The sequence below is a fragment of the Triplophysa dalaica genome, chromosome 7 (genome assembly GCF_015846415.1).
Source record: "Triplophysa dalaica isolate WHDGS20190420 chromosome 7, ASM1584641v1, whole genome shotgun sequence".
NCBI lineage: Eukaryota > Metazoa > Chordata > Actinopteri > Cypriniformes > Nemacheilidae > Triplophysa > Triplophysa dalaica.
In genome coordinates this window covers 5375684-5399352 of record NC_079548.1, presented here as the reverse complement: position 1 = coordinate 5399352, position 23669 = coordinate 5375684, and the positions used below count along the sequence as shown (strand labels likewise).

General features: G+C 36.3%; 1 protein-coding gene across 1 annotated transcript; it reads left to right on the top strand.

The window, feature by feature from the left end:
- The first annotated feature begins 287 nt into the window (after positions 1-287).
- On the top strand, positions 288-23584 carry LOC130426851 (immunoglobulin superfamily member 1-like). Its single transcript, XM_056753810.1, has 8 exons — positions 288-363; positions 1999-2034; positions 2477-2746; positions 3989-4237; positions 5241-5525; positions 20881-21159; positions 21245-21496; positions 21579-23584. Exons 1-8 carry the CDS (start codon positions 333-335, stop codon positions 21722-21724), a joined length of 1548 nt encoding a protein of 515 aa, XP_056609788.1. The 5' UTR covers positions 288-332; the 3' UTR covers positions 21725-23584.
- Positions 23585-23669: the final 85 nt, after the last annotated feature.

Sequence of the window (23669 nt, the reverse complement as noted above, 5' to 3'; positions counted from 1 at the left end):
CCTGACTGAATGGTGATGAGTTTTTGAGGTTTTGGTTTGTTTTATTTCAGTTCTGTTGTATTAACCTGTGTGTGTCAAAGAGAGCAGTTGTTTTACAAAATCTTTACAAATATTATTACTATCACCATTATTATGTGCAGTTAATGACAAATGAATGATTTACTCCATTTGAAACTGCGATCTCACATTGATGTAGAAATTCATGTCAGTTTGACGTTTCATTTTTAGCCTACATTATTTCTAGCACATTGATGTGGTTCATGGTGTAATACAGGAAGTGTTTGAGTGTTTAACACAGTGTGTTTGTTGAAGTGTGTCATCAGTAGATCAGTATGGAGTTCAGGTCTCTTCTTCTAGTGCTCTGTGAGTATTATCTTTTATCTTCTATTGTCTTGTGTTTCACTGTACATGTATGACATCAAGCGATTTGGTGTTCATGTATTTTTCATGCTGAGTTTGAATCTCTTTATCTCGTGATGCAGAATATAAGTGAATGATGTTTGTGTGAGACAGTACAGTAAGTGTACAGATAGTTTTGTGTGTGCGAAACAGAAATGCATCTGTTGTGTTGTAGGTGAATGAGGGAGATCAGTGTGTTACTTCAGTTTGTATTCTTCCATTAAATCTTTCCTGTAGACAACATATACTTAAGATATAACACATTATTAAAGTCTGTGATGCACAACCACAAGTGTACATGACAGAAAACAGTCAGTGTCCTTTAAAGGAAGTAAAACATCCTTAAACTGCAGATGCTGCACAATTCAAAGAAGTGAGATGAGAAAAATCCCACATTGACTAAAGAGGAAGAAGAGTTATTTTTTCTTATGCAATATAATAAATCACATCTTGTGGTGGATTTGCTGGTTTAAGCGGTTAATCTGATTTAATGTTTTGACATAATTTTCATTTATTAACTGAGAAATCTCTCTTTTAATTGAAAGGTAGTTGCACACATCGTGATCAAAAAGTGCAGATACAGAGGGGTCATTGCATACAGTTTTGCCAAATAAATACACTATGAACTAAAAATAAACATTATGGCTGATCAGTGGTGAAAAGACACATATGGAGATACAGTCAGACCTCAGAGTCAAAAGGATGCTTGACCCTCTGACACCCCCTGTGTATGTGTCTGTCTGTGACTGACTGTGTACATAAGATCCCAACAGTGAATATTTACTGAAGAAGTCTATTTGCCTTCATATTTCTTGCATCATTTCGCCATATTGGATTAAGCGAGTGTGGGAATCTATAATTCCTGTTCACTTCTGCACACACAGACTCACAAAGTGATAACATATACAATACTGACAACCACACACAAAAAGGGTGAATGTAATGTTTTTCCAACAACATCAGGATAAAGTGACGTGAATGTGTGACGCGATGACAATATTAAAGGGAAAGTTCACCCAAAAATGTCAATTCTGTCTTCATTTACTCACCCTTAGGTTGTTTCAAACCTGTAAATATGTCTTTGTTCTGTTGAACACAATGAATGATGTTTGGTTGAACGTTGGCAATTTTCAGTCATGGGACATCCACTACTATAAAAAAACATTGTATATTTTTTGTTCTGTTGAAATCAAAATAAAATATTTTGAATAATTTAGGAAAACAAACAGTTCAGGTTCACTTCTGACTACCGTTAAATTGTTCCTCCTGGTAGTCAATGATGTCACGGAATAAAAAATTGCTAACATTCTATCAATTAATTTCTGCAAGTATGACATTACATGAGGGAGAGTAAACGATAACAGATTTTTCATTTTTAGCTGAACTATCCCTTTGAATCAAAAAGTCATGATGTTTATATCAGTCTGTTACACTCCCCCCGTTTCTCTTCCAAAACGATTTCATTATATATAAATGAATTGTATAGATATATATATTGTTTAACCGCTGAGCAGGGACCATAGAATCATCGAGATGATTATGATTGGTTTAAGATTTATCAGCTCTGTGTGATAAAGTTTTTCTCTTTGTTCTTTACAGTGATGATTTTACAGATCCACTCTGAACAAGCTGCAGGTGATTCAATATCTTTCATTTATAACATCACACACAGTATCATAATGTGAGGTTTTATGATTATGATTTACAGAAAAAAAGTTTGTACTCATTTAGTTCCTTAATGTATATTCGAGCAAGAAAGCACAATAAAAGTTTGTATATTTAAACTTACACACAAACATCAAATACCAGCTTGCAGATCACATTTATCATTCAAATGAGTTTTCAGAATTCCTTTAGTAACTGTCTGTTATATTAAATACATTATCATTTGCCAGTTAGTGCAACACAAACTTGAAAATGTTCACATCTCTCAATGAGTTTATATTGACAGATATAAAACCAACTGTGCATCATGATTCTGTGTTCACTGGAGACACAGTTACTCTGAATTGTGTGATGAAATGTGCCAGACATAAACTGACTTATATTCTATTGTGCTTTGTTTGCCATTTTACAGAAAGACTGAAAGCTCGAGTGTCTGTTTGGCCTGATGGACGATTATTCAGAGAAGAAACTGTCACTCTCACATGTGACATCAATGGAGGAGGAGTCAACTGGCTGTACAGCTGGTATAAAGATTCAAACTATAACACTGTCAGTTATCAAGAGAAATACACAATCAGTTCTGTTAGTGAGTCTCACGCAGGTCTATACACCTGTGGAGGAAAAGAGATCAGAGGATCACGATCATCAGACACCAGTGATGCAGTTACACTGACAGTATCAGGTGAGTGTGTTCTTCATCATTTACAGTCACAGCAGTAAACAACCGTGTCATTAACATTAAAATAATACAGCTTAGAAATGTCACATGTTTTGTTACTTCCATGAGTTCATGTTTTGTAACTAATATGAAATTGGATTTGTTCTCTAAGGGTGGTTACACTACAGTAGTAAGTCAGAATGGCTATAGAAAGTTTAGATATTATAAAAAATAGTTGAAATGACGACAACTTGAGACAAACTGACCAATCAGAACATCACATTTAACCCTCTTTGACTCTACTGAGCAAACATCTCAGCTGAAAGCTTTTCATCACTATCAGCATCTATGTGGGCTTAAGAAGCTATGATCCCTATAAGGAAATTGTGTTTAATACATAATCTTCACAAACAAGAGCTCAACAAGGTTTTTAAAAAAACAAAACCAGTGTCACACAACATATCAGATGAGTTTGAATCAGTGTCATACAGAGAATTAACCTCAGAATAGAGTGAGATTGATGTAAAAGAGAAACAGACTGATCTAAAGCAGCAAAGATTTTGCACAGATCAAGTTTTGTTCCTCCCACAGCAATCTGACAGTGAGCTTTATCTGTCTACTGAGAGGATAAAGACACACAAGCAATGAAGTGTTGTGCCTATAAGATTTGACTTGTATCTGTGATGATTTCTGTCAGAGTTCCTGTCTAGCGTGTCTTTGATGTTTTCTTTATTTGTGAGCACATGGCCTGTTTGACAGTCTGCCATGTGTTTTCATGTCATTGTGTTGTGATCCCGCCCTCTCGTAACCCTGATAATGATCTCATTATTGTTTCACTCTCCTCACCTGTTTTTTTTGTCATTGCTCTCTCCCTTGTCCTGCGTCAGACCATTGCTGATATTTTGCAGTATCTTGCTGGTTAGTGTGCCTTTGATACGTGCACCCATTCCTATTGTTTTATCTAGTAAACATCTACTTTTTTCTTTTTTACACAGTCTACTCTTCTGTGTTGTTAGTTGCCTTTTATATGTTGTATAATGATGGAAGCTGTCAGACTGCTGTCAGTTTTCACTGCAATTTGTTTAATCTCTTCAAACAGGAACTACAAAATCTCTTTTGAAATGTTTTAAAAGACACTTGACCTACTGTATAATACAGCCATAACTTTTATGTTATGTATGCTGTTAATTCAACGCATTTGCTGGTCACAGCAACACGATCTTGTTGAAAAATCGTTCACAAGTGTTAATGATTTTATATTGACAGATATTCCCAAACCAACTTTTAATGTGCAGCCACAGTCTGTGTTCACTGGAGACTCAGTTACTCTGACCTGTGAGGTGCATCAGTCCACTGGATGGGAGTTTCTCTTTTACACACCCTCACAGCACGGAAACTATGAAGCTTCAGGAACTAAAACAATCAGAGTCTCTGATGGAGTACAATACTGGTGCATTGCCAGGAGAAGAAACTATTACACATATAACAGTGACCCCATAACAGTGACAGTAGAGAGTAAGTATATTTACTCACATTATTCACTGTTCTGAGAACACAATGAACATTATTTCATTAGACACTTCTGAGGCAGTGTGTACACTTTGTGATCAAGTAAGGATATTAAATGAAGTGTTTGTGACAGTGATGTAGGCCTACACCTCCAAACACTAAACACCCTCTCTCTAATCTCACACACATAGACACAAAAGAATACCTCAACAAATATTACATTATTATAGCTAATATTGTACAATATTTATAGAATATTACTGTTAGAATCATGCAACACATTTAATTTTAACATCTTGTTAAGAAAATCATTATATTTTGTAGCTGCTTGTTCTGTTTGACTTTGCTAAATTTAGTTGTATTTGTGAATACAAAGTTGTATAAATTTGTCAAGACATTAGAATCTGGATAACTGTCAATATTATCGAAGATTATCGACTCTTGCTCCAGAATATATATGCTGAATATAGACAGAATATAAAGCAAACGCAACATCACTATTGACTGCCAAATATTGACTATTTATTTTACATTGACAGTATTATTCTGCTTGTACACCAGATGTTTCACACAATCATTTTGTGCTTGTAAAAATCACATGAACTCAATTTAAAGGTCCAGTGTGTCCTTTATTGGAGGATCTATTGACAGAAATGCAATAAAATATGCATAGAGGTATATAAAGAGCTTCACAATGAAGCGTTATGTTTGTATTACCTTAGAATGATCTTTTTCTATACACTGCGGGTCCCCCCTAACTCATCATGTTCTGTGAGTCTTAGTGTTTGGAACGGGAGGGGTGGATTGAGCGGTTGGTTGCAATTTGCAATGTTGCGGCTGGATTTTACTGACTACACCATTAAGTGTTATCTGAATCTTTAATAATAGAAAGTTTGTGCATCCCTATAATCATCTTGTTTACAGAGTTTGGAAACCACTGATGTGGAAAAAAGCAAGAGTTTATTTGACAGTTCAGTGGTTACAGTTTGAATTGTTTGTCATTGTACAGAAAGACCGAAACCTCAAGTGTCTGTTTGGCCTGATGGACATTTATTCAGAGGAGAAACTGTCACTCTCACATGTGACATCAGTGGAGGAGGAGTCACTAACTGGCAGTACAGCTGGAATAAGACAAGACATAGTCAGCTCACACAATACGATAACAGTAATCTACAGTATTACACAATCAGTTCTGTTAGTGAGTCTGACGCAGGTCAATACACCTGTAGAGGAACAGAGATCAGAGGATCACGATCATCAGACACCAGTGATGCAGTTACACTGACAGTATCAGGTGAGTGTGTTCTTCAATATACAGACATATTTTGATCATCATGAAACATTTTGAACAATTTATAAAACAATTTAGTTTCCTAGAGTAGTTTTCTGAGATTAAAAAAGAAAATAATACGTAAAAAAATACACAACACATTCACCAAACATGAAAAGCAGACAAATGCATTGTGATGAGCGGTGTTAGATTTATAATATTTACACAGATAATTGTGACTTTTTAGTGTAAGTGTGGAAAAATGTAGAAAAAGTTTCCTTCAATTAAATAAATACTTAACTCACGCCGTGGAAAAGAAACATTGTAAATAAAATAAAATCAGTTTTTACATTAAATAAAAAAATGTCAGACAGCCTCATATCAGATAGAGTCTGACTTTGATACTTGAGAAAATATCTGTCTCCAGTCGCTCAGTCTGACAGTCTGAATTAAATGTTCATGACCAAAGCATTTAACACATAAAACATGTGATGTAACAACCCTGTTCTTTATTGTGTCTTTAAAGTTGTGCTAAATGCTGTGATGTGAGTAAAGTCACAGCTAAAGATTGATGTGAGAAAACCTGTCAGTTGCATGACTAATAATCAGATGTTTGAGTAAAGTTATTTGGTTGTTATGTTATAAACAGAATGAACATCAGTCACTTAAGAGTTGTGTTAAATAGGAAGTGACGTTGACACAGTAGCGTAAGAAACCCAGCTGAGGAAAGACAAAGGGTTGTTGTTGCTGTTGTTGAATAAAGAAGGTAAAGATATTAGGATTATATTTGAACAGAATGTTACAGTTTAACTCAGACTAGATGAGAGTAACACCAGACACATCTGTGTTCACTGGAGAGACAGTCACTCTGAAGTGTGAGATAGAAACACATCACAAGAACTGGAGATATCAGTGGTATAAAGACAGAACTCTACACCTCACACTGTAAACTTAAACACTATCAGTACAGTTACTCCGTCTGATCAGGGTCAGTACTGGTGTAGAGGAGAGAGAAAACCTCAATATTAAGCTCTGGTGTTCATCTCACTGTGATAAAGTTCAATATCAATGTGTTTAAAATGAGAAAAGAAGTAAAGAAAATTAAGTAAAGTAAAGTAAATATCTGGTGGTGGGCCGTTAACGCCGTTAACGCAGTGAGACTCTTATCGCGCGATAAAAAAAATGTCGCCGTTAATCCATTCTCAAAGTTGGGTTGGCAGCTGGGTCTATACTACGCAAGCTATGATGACTTTCACCTTGATATTTTAGCGCGGATGTATACCAGCTTAACTGCACTGTACGGGGCGAGAACAAGATTTTTCAACTCGCGTGATTCACGTCATTCGCGGAAGCAGAAGTCGCCTCATCATCTCATAACCAGGGCTTCATTCGGTCTATCGCGTCTTTGCATTGACTTAACATGTAAATCACTCGCGCTTGACGCGCCATTAGTGTTTGGTCTGAACACAACATAACGTTACTGTGAAATGACCACATCAAACGTGACGTGCTAACATGGATGCAGCTATGAAGCCGCCGGGTTTGCTTCAGGGAAAATGTATTTTTAAGAAGCTTCCCAATAAAAACCTCTACAAGACTGAGGTTGTTTGCACCTTGTGCAATGTGGAATTGGTTTACTGTACGGAATTGCTTTACATACAGTTGGTTTAAAAAATAACACTTTCTCTCAACAGGTTGTGGTCTAGCTTTAGTTGAAACCAGTAACTTTGTATTGAGATCTAATGTATTATGGCTCCTGTATGACATATCGCTTATTGCTCCCTAACTTTTTGTAAGTCGCTTTGGATAAAAGCGTCTGCTTAATGACTAAATGTAAATGTACTGTAGGAGCTCTTCCAGTCTCAAGTACCACCTAAACGCAAATCATCCCTTAGCTAATGCGGAAGTAAACACAAGTTCATCTTATTGAACATAATTTAATTTTCATCACCAATAATCATAGTAGAACAGCTTTCTCAAGCAGTTTGTGATGCATTTTGGAAACAGGAGATGAGCCCCTGGTCTAATGCGCCACCTGGCTTGAGAAACCCGTTCTCAAAGACTTACTTTTAGTCATTATTTGGGTAGCACACATATTCTGAATGCCTTCGGCAGAATTTAAATGAGCCATTTTAATCTAGATTAATCTAGATTAAAAAAAAATATCTATGCCCACCACTAGAAATATCTTACATGTGCATTAATTGTGAGAAACATCTGTGATCATGCTGTATATGTGTTTAAGGAGGATCAGAAATATATGGTTTTAGTTCATTTAGTCTTATGAATGTTAACATTCTCCACTAAAAGATTTTGTATACCCTTATTTTCTACTTTCCAGAGCTTTTCCCAGAATTATTATAAAACTACTTATTGTGTCTGTATAGATTCATCTGTTTGTGATGAGAGATTAGTTTCTTGAGATTAAAATCTCTTCTTGAGAGAGACCTTGTCAAATTCAGAACACATAACAAGTGACAATTTTAAAATTGACACACATTGAGACGAATGATGTTGGATTTTTCTAAAGCTATTTGTAACTTTTTATATTCAAATAGAAATGCATGATCCTTTGTTGAAGGATGAAATGTGGTGTCCTGTACTTTTATATTGAAATGATGACTTTCTTTGCTGGTGAGAAGATCATAGTAAACTAAAGCAAAAAGCCCCAAGATGCAGTGGGTGACGATTCATTTTATAACTGCTTAGGCACGATTTGAAGTGAAGCCCCCTCAGATGTTATATAATGTACTGTAACCCACAGCTTCACAGGGCTTCTTGCTCTTATAAAACAGTTTTTCCAAATGCACATCAAGACCAAGCAACACGGCAAGAGTGACACAGTGATACTTAGGCTTTGTGATGCGGTCAGCAGGTATAAATCAGGGTATTTTATAACGGCTAAGAACACGGCTCAACCAATCAGAATCAAGGACCAGAACTGACCGTTTTATAAAAACTGTTTTCACCTGGAATAAATGAGATCAAAGTCAGTGATGTGCTAGAGAATGTCAGACAGCTTCATAGTTACTCTGGCTGTAGATTAAACAAAAGATATCTGTAAAAAAGAGTAAATAACTACAGTAGTTCACCCAAAAATGACTTAAAATTCTCTCATAATTTACTCACCCTATCTCAGATGACCTTCTTTCTTCAGCTAAACAGGATCAAATCAGATCAAAACTCAGTTGACAATGCCGTAATTCTTAGCCTCTGTATTTTAGTCTTTTCTTTCTGTAATTTTTCAGTCCTGTGTAGTAAACAACACAAAAAACATTATTCTTGTAAATATTTGTTAATAATTCAAATTTAGGGCAACTTTGTTTGTCATTGAGTTGATTATAAGAGGATCAATAAAATGGTCAAAATCTCACAAAATATTTCAATTAAATCAGTTAAATTCCTTTTAAATGAATGATGAAAAACAGGCCGGAAGTAAACAGAATATCAGAGTGTCACTTCTGAGACTCAGAGAGAAGCAGATAAACTCTGAGACTCTTCAGCATCTGAATGTGTTTTATTCTCCTGCAGGATCAAAACCAAAAGCTGAACTCACATCAGATACTGAAGGATCTGTACTGACGGGAAACACAGTGACTCAACTCAACTTTATTTATATAGCGCTTTTTACAATTTTCATTGTTACAAAGCAGCTGTACATGAGACACATTTAATACAAGTATGAATTCTAAAGCAGCCCCCCCGGCCAGGCAGATAATATGCAAACGGTGGTGAGGAACCCAAAACTCCCATCGAGAAAAAAAACCTCAGGGGAACCCAGGCCCAACCAGGGGATTCCAGTTCCCCTCTGGCAAAAGCTGCTGCCTCTGCACAAGCTCAACAGTGCTTGCACAACAAGGCTTAATAAAAATATAAAAATTAAGGATTAAAGATTATCATTGACAATCTAATAGCATTTGAAATGTTGTAGGAAAAACAAAGTTGTCGCGTCCTTTATCCAGCTCTATCCTCTTAGCACTTGTCAGGTCACCGCTTCCCATTCTCAGCTCTGCCATCAGGTCTGGGCATGAACTGCATCCTGCGGTAACCTTGGAACAAAGAGACAAGACTGGCTGAGAGTAGAGTACTGTTCTGCAGTCTTTGATGCAACAAGTACATCATTTGTTGTTGGATGTGTTCCTGGTTCCGGTTGATCTAAATAATGCAGCCTAAATCCTCTGAGGATTAATATTATGGAGGTATAGTGTATGCAAGATTAAAAAGATGCGTCTTTAGTCTAGATTTAAACTGACAGAGTGTGTCTGCCTCCCGGACCGTGCAGGGAAGAATATTCCAAAGTTTAGGCGCTAGATAAGAAAAGGAACTACCACCTGCACTTGATTTTGAAATTCTAGGTATTACCAACTGACAGGACCCCTTAGAGCGTAATGTACGTGGAATTCTGTAATACAATAGAAGTTCATTCAAATACTGCGGCGCTAGACCATGTAGGGCTTTATAGGTAATAAGCAAGATCTTAAAGTTAATGCGATGCTTTATAGGTAACCAGTGCAAGGTTGACAGAACCGGGGTTATATGCTCATACTTTTTTGTACGTGTAAGAACTCGAGCTGCCGCGTTTTGAACCAGTTGCAGTTTTTGTAATAGGCCCGCAGGGCAACCACCTAGAAGTGCATTACAGTAATCTAGTCTTGATGTCATGAATGCATGAATTAATTTCTCTGCATCTGACAGTGACAGCATATGACGTAATTTAGATATATTCTTAAGATGGAAAAATGCAATTTTACAGGTGTTTGCGACATGGCTTTCAAATGAGAGAGTACTGTCGAATACAACGCCAAGATTCTTAGCTGATGACGAGGATTTTATGGAGCATCCGTCAATCGTTAAGCAGTATTCTTGGTTGTTACGCATAGCAGTTTTCGGTCCAGTAAGTAACACTTCTGTTTTGTCCGAGTTTAGTAGTAAAAAATTGTTACTCATCCACATTTTTAAGTCAACTATGCAATCCTTTATTCGATGAAACTGCTGGGTTTCATGAGGCATCGAGGAAATATAAAGTTGAGTATCATCAGCATAACAGTGAAAGCTAATTCCGTGTCGCTTTATTATATCTCCTAGAGGTAGCATGTATAATGCGAAGAGCAGGGGTCCCAAGACTGAGCCCTGTGGTACACCGTACTGGACTTGTGATTTGCGGGACACCTCATTGTTTATTGCTACAAATTGAAAACGGTCGGATAAATAAGACTTAAACCATTTCAATGCTATTCCGTTAATGCCGACGTAATTTTCGAGTCTATGTAGAAGTATGCTGTGGTCAATGGTGTCAAATGCAGCACTGAGGTCTAGCAGCACCAATAACGAAATACAGCCACGGTCAGACGCTAAAAGCAGATCATTTGTAACTCTGATCAAAGCAGTCTCTGTACTGTGACATGCTCGAAATACAGACTGGAATTCATCATTAATGTCATTCCTTTGGAGGAAGGAGCATAATTGAGTTGAAACTACTTTTTCCCAGAACTTTAGATATAAAAGGTAAATTCGATATAGGCCTGTAATTCCCTAGTTCTTTAGGGTCGAGTTTGGGTTTTTTTAAAAGAGGCCTTATAACAGCCACCTTAAATGCTTTAGGCACATGTCCTAATGTCAGAGATGAGTTAATAATACTAAGAAGAGGATCTATAATTTCGGGGAGCATTTCTTTCAGTAGTTTTGTAGGTATAGGGTCTAGCATGCATGTTGATGATTTAGATGATCTAATGATTTTAGACAGTTCATCGTGATCTACTGTAGAAAATAATTGCAATTTCTCCTTAGGGGTGCTGTAGTTAGTTTGTTCAGCGGATTTCACTACAGGTTGCATTGTTATAATTTTTTCTCTTATATCTTGGATTTTACTCGTGAAGTAGTTCATAAATTCATCACTGTTATGCTGATAATCAGAATCTGACGTCGATGACGACTTATTTTTTGTTAATTTAGCCACGGTGTTAAATAAGAACCTAGGGTTGTGATGGTTTTCCTCTATTAGTGTTGAAAAGTAGGCGGATCTAGACGTTTTTATTGCATTCCTGTAATTTCGAGTACTATCCTTCCATGCTATACGAAATACCTCTAAATTCGTTTTCTTAAAGTTGCGCTCCATTTAACGGGATGCTTTTTTTAGAGTCTGAGTGTGTTCATTATACCACGGTGTTGGGCTGCTATTTTTAATTTTCTTTAAACGCAGAGGAGCAACTGTGTCTAATATTTCCGAGAAAGTAGAGTTAAAATTATCAATAGTAGTGTCAAAATCATCAACGTTATTACTCATGCTAGATATTTTAGACAATTCAGGCAGATTATCGAGAAACGCATCTTTGATAGTTGAAGTAATCGTTCTACCATATTTGTAACCAGTGGCGGCTCCAGACACTTTTGATTGGGGGGGCAATGGGGGGTCCTGGTCATTTCAAGGGGGGTCTCATGAAAACCCCCCAAAAATACAGTGGACATGGCTAATAACTGCATATTACTCCTACTAAACAAATAAAACCAGATCCATGCACACTGTGAAAAAAATGACGACAGGCAAAACAAAAAGCCGCGTCTTTTGACAGAATATTCAAGCCACTGGTACTGTTTGAACCACGAGTAACTAAAACCCCTGGATGCTAGCTGCCCCTGAAATCCAAAAGAACGACACGGTTATGATTTTAATTTAGGCTGTCTTGGTTTCTCGGCTGGGCCATGGCTTAAATCCCCGGTTAAATCCCTTCCATTTCAAATAACGTATGTGCAACATTAAATTCAAAATGAAAATAAAAATTCAATTATATCAATTACATTTGTAATCATAAAACCCCTGTAGGAACTTCCAAATCTAATTGATATAATTGAATTTTTATTTTCATTTTGCACTTAATGTTGCACATACGTTATTTGAAATGTATATTTAGATACACAATTGAATTGTCAATTTACATACTGCATTGCCATTTTGCATATTACATTGCAAATAGAATTTTTTGCTTCCATATGCGAGTTGCTCCGGTCCCACCTCCTCATCCTCTAATTCAGTGGTTCATAACTCTGGCCCGCGAGATCCATTTTCCTGCAGAGTTTAGCCACTTAATGTAGGGCTGCACAGATTGTTTGGCATATCGCATTAAAGTTCCGCGAGAGCGATACAAATCCGTACAGAACAATCTGCACTTGAATTGCTCTCGCGGTACTCAAATGTCATACGCTGATAGATTTACGCAGCGCCGCATTAAGTTGAACGCGTCTATTCCTAAAGACGCTGATTAGCTTGTTCAGGTGTTTATATCAGAGTTCGGGCTAAACTCGGCAGGAAAATGGATCTCGCGGGCCAGAGTTGAGAACCACTGCTCTAATTCCTCGGTGTCCTCTATTTCTAATTCTACGATCAAGCAGGGCTCGCCCTCCACTGCAACGGGTATATTAACAGTCCTATTTTCGTCTGCTGTCAATTTGTTTTTAGGTATGACGAAGCGATCCATTTTTAGCTTAAAGATATAAAGTGCGTTGCAGCACTTGCGGGCTCGCGGTAGCGCCATGAACGCAATGACGTAAGGCGCAGCGGCAGCAACGTTCATGGGGCGTCGCAGTGATTCTTATGTTTATATTTTTTTATATGTCGAATAAATTATGAATTATTATTGTTCTGCGTAGTTTGAAGAGGGCCATTGTTAAATCTTTATCCCGGATATATATATTTTAATATATATTAAATATGTTTTAATCAAGGAGGCGGTGCCCACATAGCAGACAGACTCGGCCCGAATGTGGCCTCAGAATGGCACTGCTGGCGCACTGCTGGCACTGGCATGCAACAAGTCAGCCGAGTGTGGGCCATGTGCGGCAGTGATGGTACTGGATCCATGACGGCAAACAATAATTGGGCCGATTGTGGATGGAGGTGTTGGACCAATTGTTGATATTAGGTCTGTGGCCCAGATCAGTCTAGCGATTGTAGGCCACATTTGACATTGTGTAATTCACAATTATTGCACGGATACATTTAAACATGTTTTACCTTGTACATTTTGGCAACAGGTTACAGGCAGATTTGGTTAACTCCGCTCAGCCTGTTCTACTAAAATGTTGAAATATCAAGTAAAGCAGCACTCTGTCTATTAAAAGTACTTCAGGCTGATTCTTTTTTAAAGTAACCTGGCCTTAAAAAACACTTGCACATATTTTTGTCTATTTAATGCTTTGTCATACAACTAATTATTTTCGTAGGTTACATAGATTGTGGTTTTAATAGAAAAGGCTATTGGTTCATGATGGTATTTTAATGGAAACCTTAAGAATTTTTTAGGTTCTATTGTTTTTCAGCAGGGAACAAGCTTGCAGTATAGCAGTGTGCTGAGCTATATTTAAGGTATCAGTTACAGAATAGGTTAATAAGGTATCAGTGAAGTGAAATATCATAATCAAAATAATTTCAAAATGAGTTAACGATTTAAATAAAGAGAAAAGTTTTTATTATGTTTTCACATTTTATTGTACTTTTTAGTTTTATGGCCTAAATCAAAATAAACCAACACTTGAAAATAAATCTAATTTTGGAGCAAATATATAAATAGCAAATATATAAGTATATTTGTGAAATACACATAACAATGAATAATACGCCCACAAAAATATGTTTAATAGCAAAAAAAATTTTTTACTTTGTATAACAAACATTGAGCCAATAAAAAAATATGCTAACACAATGTAAACACAAACTGCAAGACTTTGAAAAGGTAAAAGTGATGTTGTGAAAGACAAATAGAAAACAGCAGCTCATGACAAAACATTCAATTTATTGATAGACATGTGTGACTTTAAATTCAAACTCCACAAACTGTCACAGGTTCTCGGTTTAGCTTAATGAAATGGTAGTAGTCAGTCTTTCAGGGAACATCAAAGAAGTCAGTGTAATGAACTGTAGGCCAACATCTGAGCTCTTGATATCTTCAGCTGGGAAAAATCAAACAATTCATACCCATTACAAATCCATTCACTCACAAACTCATGTGGCAATAATATTCAATTTATTGTACAACAACACAACAATTCTCTTTGTAAAATATTCCACCTGAATAAAATATCCAATCAGTGTGTATGGAACAAAACTGAACAACTAGTTGTTTATGACATCACGGTACACACATTGGGACATCTGTTAACATAAGCTTCTAATAATTTGAATTCCAATAGTTCCTGTAGTCACATATTGTTTTTCAGCAGCCATGTTAACAGATTAGAACATTTATACACAGCACATGTGCTAAAAAAAACTTTTGAAACACACAACCGTGTCAGAGGGTTGTTGGCCAAACAACATTAGCATTTGAAGGATTTTTAATATCTTCCTCACCTACAGTGGTACAGGACAAGCACGGCATGCAAAGCAAGTGCACCAGAACACTCTGATAAAGGGGATGTTCAGACACAACCTGAAACCATTAAAGATTAGATAAGAACAATAATGTTTTTTACATTCAATCACAGTCAGAAATTATAAGAATTCAACAACACTCAAAAGACATATGTTAAGCACAACAGTGACTGCCTCCGTTTATAGCAGTCTGTACATTTAATTACAGTGAATATAAAGTTCAACTAATGAACGCTTAAATAACTTTCAGATCTAGATATAACATACTGTTTACATCATTTGTCTCTGTTCTAATTATTTTTTGTTCTTATTTCATTACTTACTTTTTGCTGCTTTTTAACAAATAAACGTTTTATTTACATATATGAGCTCATGTGTTGTTGTAAGTTTTAGTAAGATTTAGTAATTGTTTGCTATTTGCTGTAATAAACCATCGCATCTACCTCGAGCATTGAAATAGCCAAACGCCTATCTTAAATTATGCTTTACACTTTATCGATGCTGCATGTGGCCTTTCAACATTTTCCACATCAGACAGACCGTGTGCTATCACGACAATAAATTACAAGATTATAATGCAAGAACGTTTCAAAACCCACAACAGTATAAGAACAACAAGTTGGTTCTTATTTTATATTTTAGTATAAGGAACTGTGTAAACTCAAAACACATTGCTTACCTCAGACGAATCGGTGGCGGTTGGCAATTAAATCAAATGTGCAGTCTATGCGCGTGCGCAGAACTCCGACTCCTCCCACCAAGTTTTCAACCAGTTTGCATCTGGATCAGTTCATCCATTGGCTGGTTAATTGTTTTGGCGCGATTTACATGATCACGACAGCTTCTCGCGTCATCTGATTGGTTGATTTGAGTCAGGTTCACGGGATACTTTGGATTCGAAAACTATATTCCCGCCCAGGATTCTTCTCGTCTCTTCTTCAACGGCTGTTTTTAGGTAAGTGTGGTCGGTGCTGTTGTTGTTAATTGGAACAATTTTCTTAAACGAGTAATTTTATCTGAATCCTCCATGTATTTTCAGAGCCAGAGTGTGTTATTTAGTGGGGTTTGAAGCAAAATTATTTGAGTAACGTAGGTTGACTGAGGATTTCTTAGAGGGTTTTGCATCTGATATTTTAATATGCAACAGGATCAATGTTTTTCTATTATTTATGCTTACAAATATTAAGATAATCAGCCTGCATAGGGGCATTTGGAACAACTAAATGTATTGATTTAAAACGTTTAACCTTTGTTTTACTATATAGTTTAAAAATGTATTACTTGTTTGTCAGGATTTATACAATATAATCATGATACATATTCATTTAAAAATGTATTCACATGAAATAACACATACAATAATTTCAAAATGTATCTGATTATAAATGTATAAATCTCTTAATTTGTAACTGCTCAAGTGTCTGCATGTTATATACAAGTGAATGGCACTCATTAATGTCCTTTATTGTTTTAGACATCACTAATTAGGGATCCTTAAACACATTATATTCTGGAATGGCTAAACTGTTAATGAAAATCTACTTCTTAGATAATATGAGCTTTAAAATTGGTTTCCATCTTTATGATATACATCTTTGACATGGGATTATTCACTTAATATTTGACCTAATTTTTGAATTAATTTGGCAGAAATCCTCCAATCCACCATCAGCGAGACCGAACTCCTCCAGTCCAGCTACAGATAAGCTGCTGACCCATTTCAGAGGAGGAACATTGGCCATGACCCAAAAGGACCACTAAATCCTCAACTTTTTCTTGACACTTGTAAGTGTATATTTATATCTCTAAAAAATATCTTTAATAAATATGAGATTGTGTGCTTGGTTTTATATGGATTTTAATAAGTTTTCAATAAAAAACTTATTTGCAGCTCTTCTGCTTAATATCATCAATAATCAAGAGCACTGTGCTCTGTACTAATTGTGTATAAATTGCATTAATCCTTTTAAATTGTTTTTCTAAAACATGTGACCCTGCCTTTGAAAACCCAGCTGAAGTTGTTTTGGACCTAAAATCATAACATAATGTACATAACATTATGTGAAAATATAATGTTGATGCATTAAATATTGACTGACTATGGCCTTGTCAAAGATCTAAATCATATTGAAATGAATGACTGAAATAACACTTTGATACTCATTCTCTCAGAATTAGATTTCACAGACAGGGTCACAAATTGTAATGGACATTTAAAATGAAAGTTCTGTCTGATTTACTCACCCTCTAGTTGTTTCAAACATGTATAAATGTCTTTATTCGGTTGAACACAAAGAGAGATATTTTGGAATAATGTTAACAACTAACAGTTCTGAAGCACCGTAGTAGGAAAAACATTTCATTTTTTGGTTCTGTTGAACACAAAAGAAGATATTTTGAGTAATGTAGGAAAACAAGGTTATGTTCATTTAAATTTTTATCTAAAAAAGTACATTAGGGATTGTTTAAAGTATTTAAATAATATGAATAAAAAATTGTTACACCTTTTATTGCATTTACTTAATGTGCATTATCCGTTATTTTATTTACACCATAGTTTCCACACTTAAACATTTTTTAAACGATGAACTGAATTTTTTTTTTTTAAATTACCAAAACTATATTTAATAATTATGTATGTCTTTCAGCTGCGGTGAGAAAAATTCCCTAACAAAAAAAACGGTCATATCCAGAGATGGCTTCAGCTTGCTCCGGATTGGGATGGAGGAAGAAGAGAACGGCTGAAGAGAAAGGAGATGATAAATAGCTGTGCCTCTCATTTAGAGCCTCAATAGCTTATGCGTGCGAACACATACGAAATACATTCATTTCCTTTTCATGTGCACACACGCAGTTATGTCTTATGTTGTTTATAAAGTTTAATTTTGTCTTTCTTTGGTTTATAACGTTTTCATTTAGTCCGTATTCGGTTTCATTTTTTCAAGTGTTAAGGTACTGTTCATTTAAAGTCTAAAGGTTTCCGTTTTACATAAAAATATGTTCTACACAATGTGTTCACTTTATTTTTATTTGTAAATAAAAAATGTTTATTGAAAAACAATTCAGGTATTGGAAGTTATTTTTTCACATGATTTTGGCAATCATAGGCTGTTCTATGGCTAAATTTGGGGGTCTCTTTTTAAAAGCCAGCATTGATCTGGTTTACTTCTGGCTACGATACGGCACCCAGTATTAAAACCTACTCTGGGCCAGTTCAGGGCCAGTTATAGCTTATTAATTGGCTGAGGCTCGGACCAGTTGCGGCCCATATCTGGTCATGGTCTGTAATTTGGATCTGGGCCACCCTAGGGCCGTCATTCAATGTTGTATGTGGGCCGAGGGAAAAGTATTGGTGTGGGCCGGAGCTGGGCCAACACAAAATTGTTATGTGGGTGGGGGTCAAACCCCCCAAGACCCCCCCTGGCGCCGCCGGTGTTTGTAACAAGGAGTTTGATTTGCAGCCGTAGGCCATTGAAGCAAACATAATATCAGATAATGATCCGAAATATCTTCACTCTGCTGAACGATTTTAACATCGTCCACATTTATACCATAAGAAAGTATTAAATCTAAAGTATGATTACGAAGGTGAGTGGGTCCCGACACATGTTGACTAACGCCCATGGAGTTAAGAGTGTCTTTGAAAGCCAGTCCCAAGGCATCTGTATCATTGTCTACATGGATATTAAAGTCACCGACGACAAGGACTCTATCTGCGGCCAGTACTAGTTCTGATAAGAACCCACCAAATTCTTTAATAAAATCTGTGTGGTGCCCTGGAGGCCTATATACAATAGCTAGAATACATTTTAAAAATGTTTTGTCCTTAGTATTAGGTGTCGATACGTGAAGTACCATGACTTCAAAAGAATTGTATTTAAAATTAGACTTCTGAGAGGTAATAAAAGAATTCTTGTAAAGTGCAGCGACACCTCCCCCTCTACCTTTTAGACGAGGCTCGTGTTTATAGTAATAATCATGGGGAACGGATTCATTTAGAGTAATAAAATCATCTGGCTTTAGCCATGTTTCTGTCAAACAAAGCATGTCTATTTTATGATCGGTTATCAAATCGTTAACAAAAAGTGCTTTATTTGAGAGAGATCTAATATTAAGCAATCCGAGTCGTAACAGCTGATTATCTGTATTTTGTTCATGTTTGATTTGTTTAACGTTTATTAAATTACTTTCAAGAGGTTTACGCAATATCTTATGTTTGCTAATCCGGGGGACAGACACAGTCTCTATTTTATGTTGTTTGTAAGAAGGGATTATTACATGTTGTATATTTTGTGTATTCTGTAACGCGAGACGGCAAGCAGACAGTTGGTTAAGCCATTCCGTCTCCTTCCTGACCTGGGCCCTAGGTAGTCAGACTTTAGCATTATTAAGACTGTGTGCCAAATTTCTAGAGAGGAGGGAAACCCCATCCCAGGAGGGATGGAGACCATCTCGTTTCAACAGGTCAGGTCTGCCCTCAAAACTCTTCCAGTTATTTATAAAATCTATATTATTCTGCAGGCACCACTCAGACAACCAGCCATTTAGTGATGATAATCTGCTATAAATCTCATCACCACGGCAAGCAGTAAGGGGGCCAGAGAATATTACAGTGTCTGACATCGTTTTTGCGAGCTCACACACCTCTTTAATATTATCTTTAGTGATCTCCGATTGACGGAGTCTAACATCATTTGTGCCGACATGAATAACAATCTTACTGTATTTACGATTAGCCTTAGCCAGCACATTTAAATTTGACTTGATGTCAGGGCGCTCTGGCTCCCGGTAAACATTTGACTATGGTGGCTGGTGTCTCTATGTTAACGTTCCCGTGTTGTGCCGAAAAATGCACCCCTGCCAGATTAAGCACCCCCTTCAAACACACGCTGTCTGATTGGCTAATTATATCCACTCCCCTCCCCACACCTCATCCTAACCCCTCCCCTAACACCTAATCCTCACCCTAACCATTGTGGGGATGAGGGGGTGCATAATCTGGCAGGGGTGCATTTTTCAGCATAACACCGGACAATAGAATCACCGATCACTAGGGCACTTTCAGCAGGTTTCTCAGTCGGTGCGTCACTGAATGGGGGAAACCTGTTCGAGACTTTAATCGGAACGGTTGAGTGATGTTTTGTCCTGCGACTATGACGTCTCACAGTCACAAAGTTTCCCAGCTGCAGGGGAATCGAGCTGTGTGCGCTAACATTGCTCGCATCCGAAGTGTTTTCTACGGTTCTTACACTCTTACTATCCTCAAATAAAGATTGGATGCCAGACTCTAATCCTAAAATCTTCTCCGTCAGCCTAACTACTTCCCTGCATTTATCACATGTAAAACCCTCGCCGCTGACGGAGAAGGCTAAACTAAACATATGACATGAGGTGCAAGTAACAACAATAGGAATGGAAGCCATAACTCACCGGGTATGAATTGCAATCCTAACTTACCAAGGTTGCTTGATGAGTCTTAGTATATACGCTTAAAAAGAGAAACAGTTAGCACACAAGACAAATAGGGGGAGATGATATTCCACACTGTAAACAGAAGGCAAGCTAATATGCTAGCGGCGTTACGCTTCAATTAATATAGATTTAGAAAATAAAGTTATAAATAATTCGGCAACGACAATGATAGGTAACTATAGTAAAATACACTAATATTTAGACCAGGAACAAATGTGATGTGAAGCAAGTGTCAGAGGATACAAACTAGCCGCCGGCAGCGATGCAATCAGGTGTGCAACAGGTGTCTGCAATCTGCCCAATACTCCACCAATAAGTGGAGTGGAGGATCTAAAGGAAACTACACTGTGAGTTCTGCTGCTCTGAAGCACACAGGAGTTTATATGTGCGGAGCAGAGAGAGGAGATCCAGTCTATCACACACACAACAGCAGCACACAACCATTGTGGATCACTGGTGACTTCAACACACACAACTAAACAACAACAAGCTCTTATATCATTCATTTCTTCATTCATCTATAAGCTGTGTTTTTCTTCTCAGGTGTTTCTTCTTCAGTGTCTCTGATCATCAGACCCAACAGAACTCAACACTTCTCATCTGAATCTCTCTCTCTGAGCTGTGAGGATCACAGGAACTCTACTGGATGGACAGTGAGAAGATACACAAACACACTGGAAACTTGTTCATCATCATCAGTCAGATCTACAGGAACAGAATCTACATGTACAATCAGATCTCTCATCACATCTGACACTGGAGTGTACTGGTGTGAGTCTGAATCTGGACACAAACTTCATCCTGTTAATATCTCAATACACAGTGAGTTTATAATTCTGTATTTATTATCTTAACATAAAATATCACTTATATTACACTACATTACATTTGTTCCTCTGTTGTGTAGATGGTGATGTGATTCTGGACAGTCCTGTTCATCCTGTGACTGAAGGAGATTCTCTGACTCTTCACTGTTTATATCAAGATAAAATCCCATCAAACCTCAGAGCTGAATTCTATAAAGATGGATCAGTGGTGCAGAATCAGACTACAGGAGACATGATGATCATCTCTACAGTCTCAAAGTCACATGAGGGTTTCTACTACTGTAAACACCCAGAGAGAGGAGAGTCTCCAAAGAGCTGGATCTCAGTCACAGGTGAGCGAGTCTGTCATGTGATGTGAGATGAGTTTGTTATAGTTCAGATATTCTATATGATAACATGTTAACACTTTTTCAGGTTTTCAGGAGGAGATGTCTGGTCTCAAGATTCTCAGTTTTCTGTTGGCAGTTTGTCCATATCTGATAGTGACAGTCGTGCTGGTGTTCAAATGCCACAGATTGAGAGATGAAACATCTGATTCATCAGATCACATGAAAAAGTAACACATAAAAACGACATCTTAATATATAAGAATAACAATGAATGATTCTATATTTTAAAAACCTTTTCAGTGTTTCAGATGTTGCTTCTGGATGTGATGATGTGACATATGATTAAATATAAATAAATGTACTGATGTGATCTCAGATTAAATCAAAGACCAGAGGAGAAACACACACCAGTTCATTTACTAATACTTACTATTAACAACTCAAAGCTTTATGGCCTCACAGACAGTAAATGTTTTTAATCTCCATTTTCTTTTATTAATAGACTTTGGGTCATTATTACTATTGCATTGATTTTATTGAGTTTATTGTTGTGATTTATGTTTGAACTTTTAATACTTTGTTTTCAACTATTCATGAGCTCAGGGACAGAAGGCAACATTTAATCAAATGTAAAATTTGCAAGCATAAATGTAGTGTTTTTCTGGTGTTATGAGTCTTGTGTAAATACTTTTATATCATTGATGTGCTGCTGTAAAAAGTCTTATCATTAAATTCACCTTTTTATGTGGCATTGAAAGAGAAAGAAAGTGAGAGATGTTTTGCTTCAGATCTGATATGTCAGTGGACTTTTAAAAGGTTTGGGTTAAGAGGTAATATATAATCAAATCATTGTGTTAATGTAATTTACTGTGTCCCATTCCCAAAGATCTGTGTGATTCCTAAGAGATATACAAAATGTGTTTATTTTCATCTAACAACAGGTTGTACCCAAGGTGCATTTGACAAAATCTTAACACTTTTAGTTTCATTCACAAAATATTTCATTGGTGTTAATTATTACTGAAGATTATTTGATTTAAATATGAGTGAACTTTGTTATACTGCAGACTATATGCAATAGTTATGTGACTCTGTTAAGAAAAATAGGTTTAGAAGCATCATTTACACAATTTTACTATTTTGTTTTGTAAAGTACACAATGTTGTTTTAAATACTCTGTTAGAAGTTGTTTGTGTTGTGCAAATATTTTATGTACAAATCTATACTCTTAAGTCACAGATTTTAAGATTATGTTTTGTTTTTTGTAGCTCTAGCCTCAAACGTTTCTTATAGTCACATTACTTGAGTTTATTCTCACATTTAACTTTCTGAGAATAAATGTAAAATTGAACATCAACAATATTTGTAGTTTCCCTTTAACCTATCAACTTCAAATGTTCAGTTGTAGAGATAATGCAGAAGCAATAACTGCATGAATAAGATACACACATTTTATTTGGTATGTAGTTTTTCTTTGAAAGTAAAAATAGTTGAAGCGTCATAAAAGACAGTGGCCCCTGGGGTCAGTGAATCCTCATGTCTCATGGTGCTGAGCTCAAGAAAAGTCCACAACAAAAAGTGAAAGGAATCCTTATCACAGACTTTACCAAAGTACCAAAGATAATCTGAAAGATACTCACTGAGCGCCATTTACAGGTGTAATGATTTATCAACAAAAAACATTTAGTTGTTAAATGTTTGAGTATTTTGATCTTTATTTTTACCCACTTGAAAAAGTATAAGCTACTCTTGTATTTACTGTAGTAAACAGTCATAAATAGAAACAATTAGTTATTGGATTTACTATAAAATACTGTACAGTAGAAGAATAAATGAACACAGTGTAGTAATTTATATAAAATACTTCAGTATGATGCCATTTACAACAATTTACGATAGTCAATAGAGTATTTTTAAATGAAAAGCAGGCCTGATTGTGTAAGATTGTGGACATCTCAGAAATAAATAAAACACTCAAAGATAAATTAGTTACACACAGAAAAGTAATGCAGAGATATCACAAAACCTCAAATTGTACATGAGTGTCAAATCAGAATCCTATTGAATATCTGTAATAAATGGTAAAGGTGAAACATTCATAGTGAAAATGTCTCTATTAATAACAATGTTCTCTGTGCAGAAACCTGCGCAGATCGATCAGTGTATGACATCACAG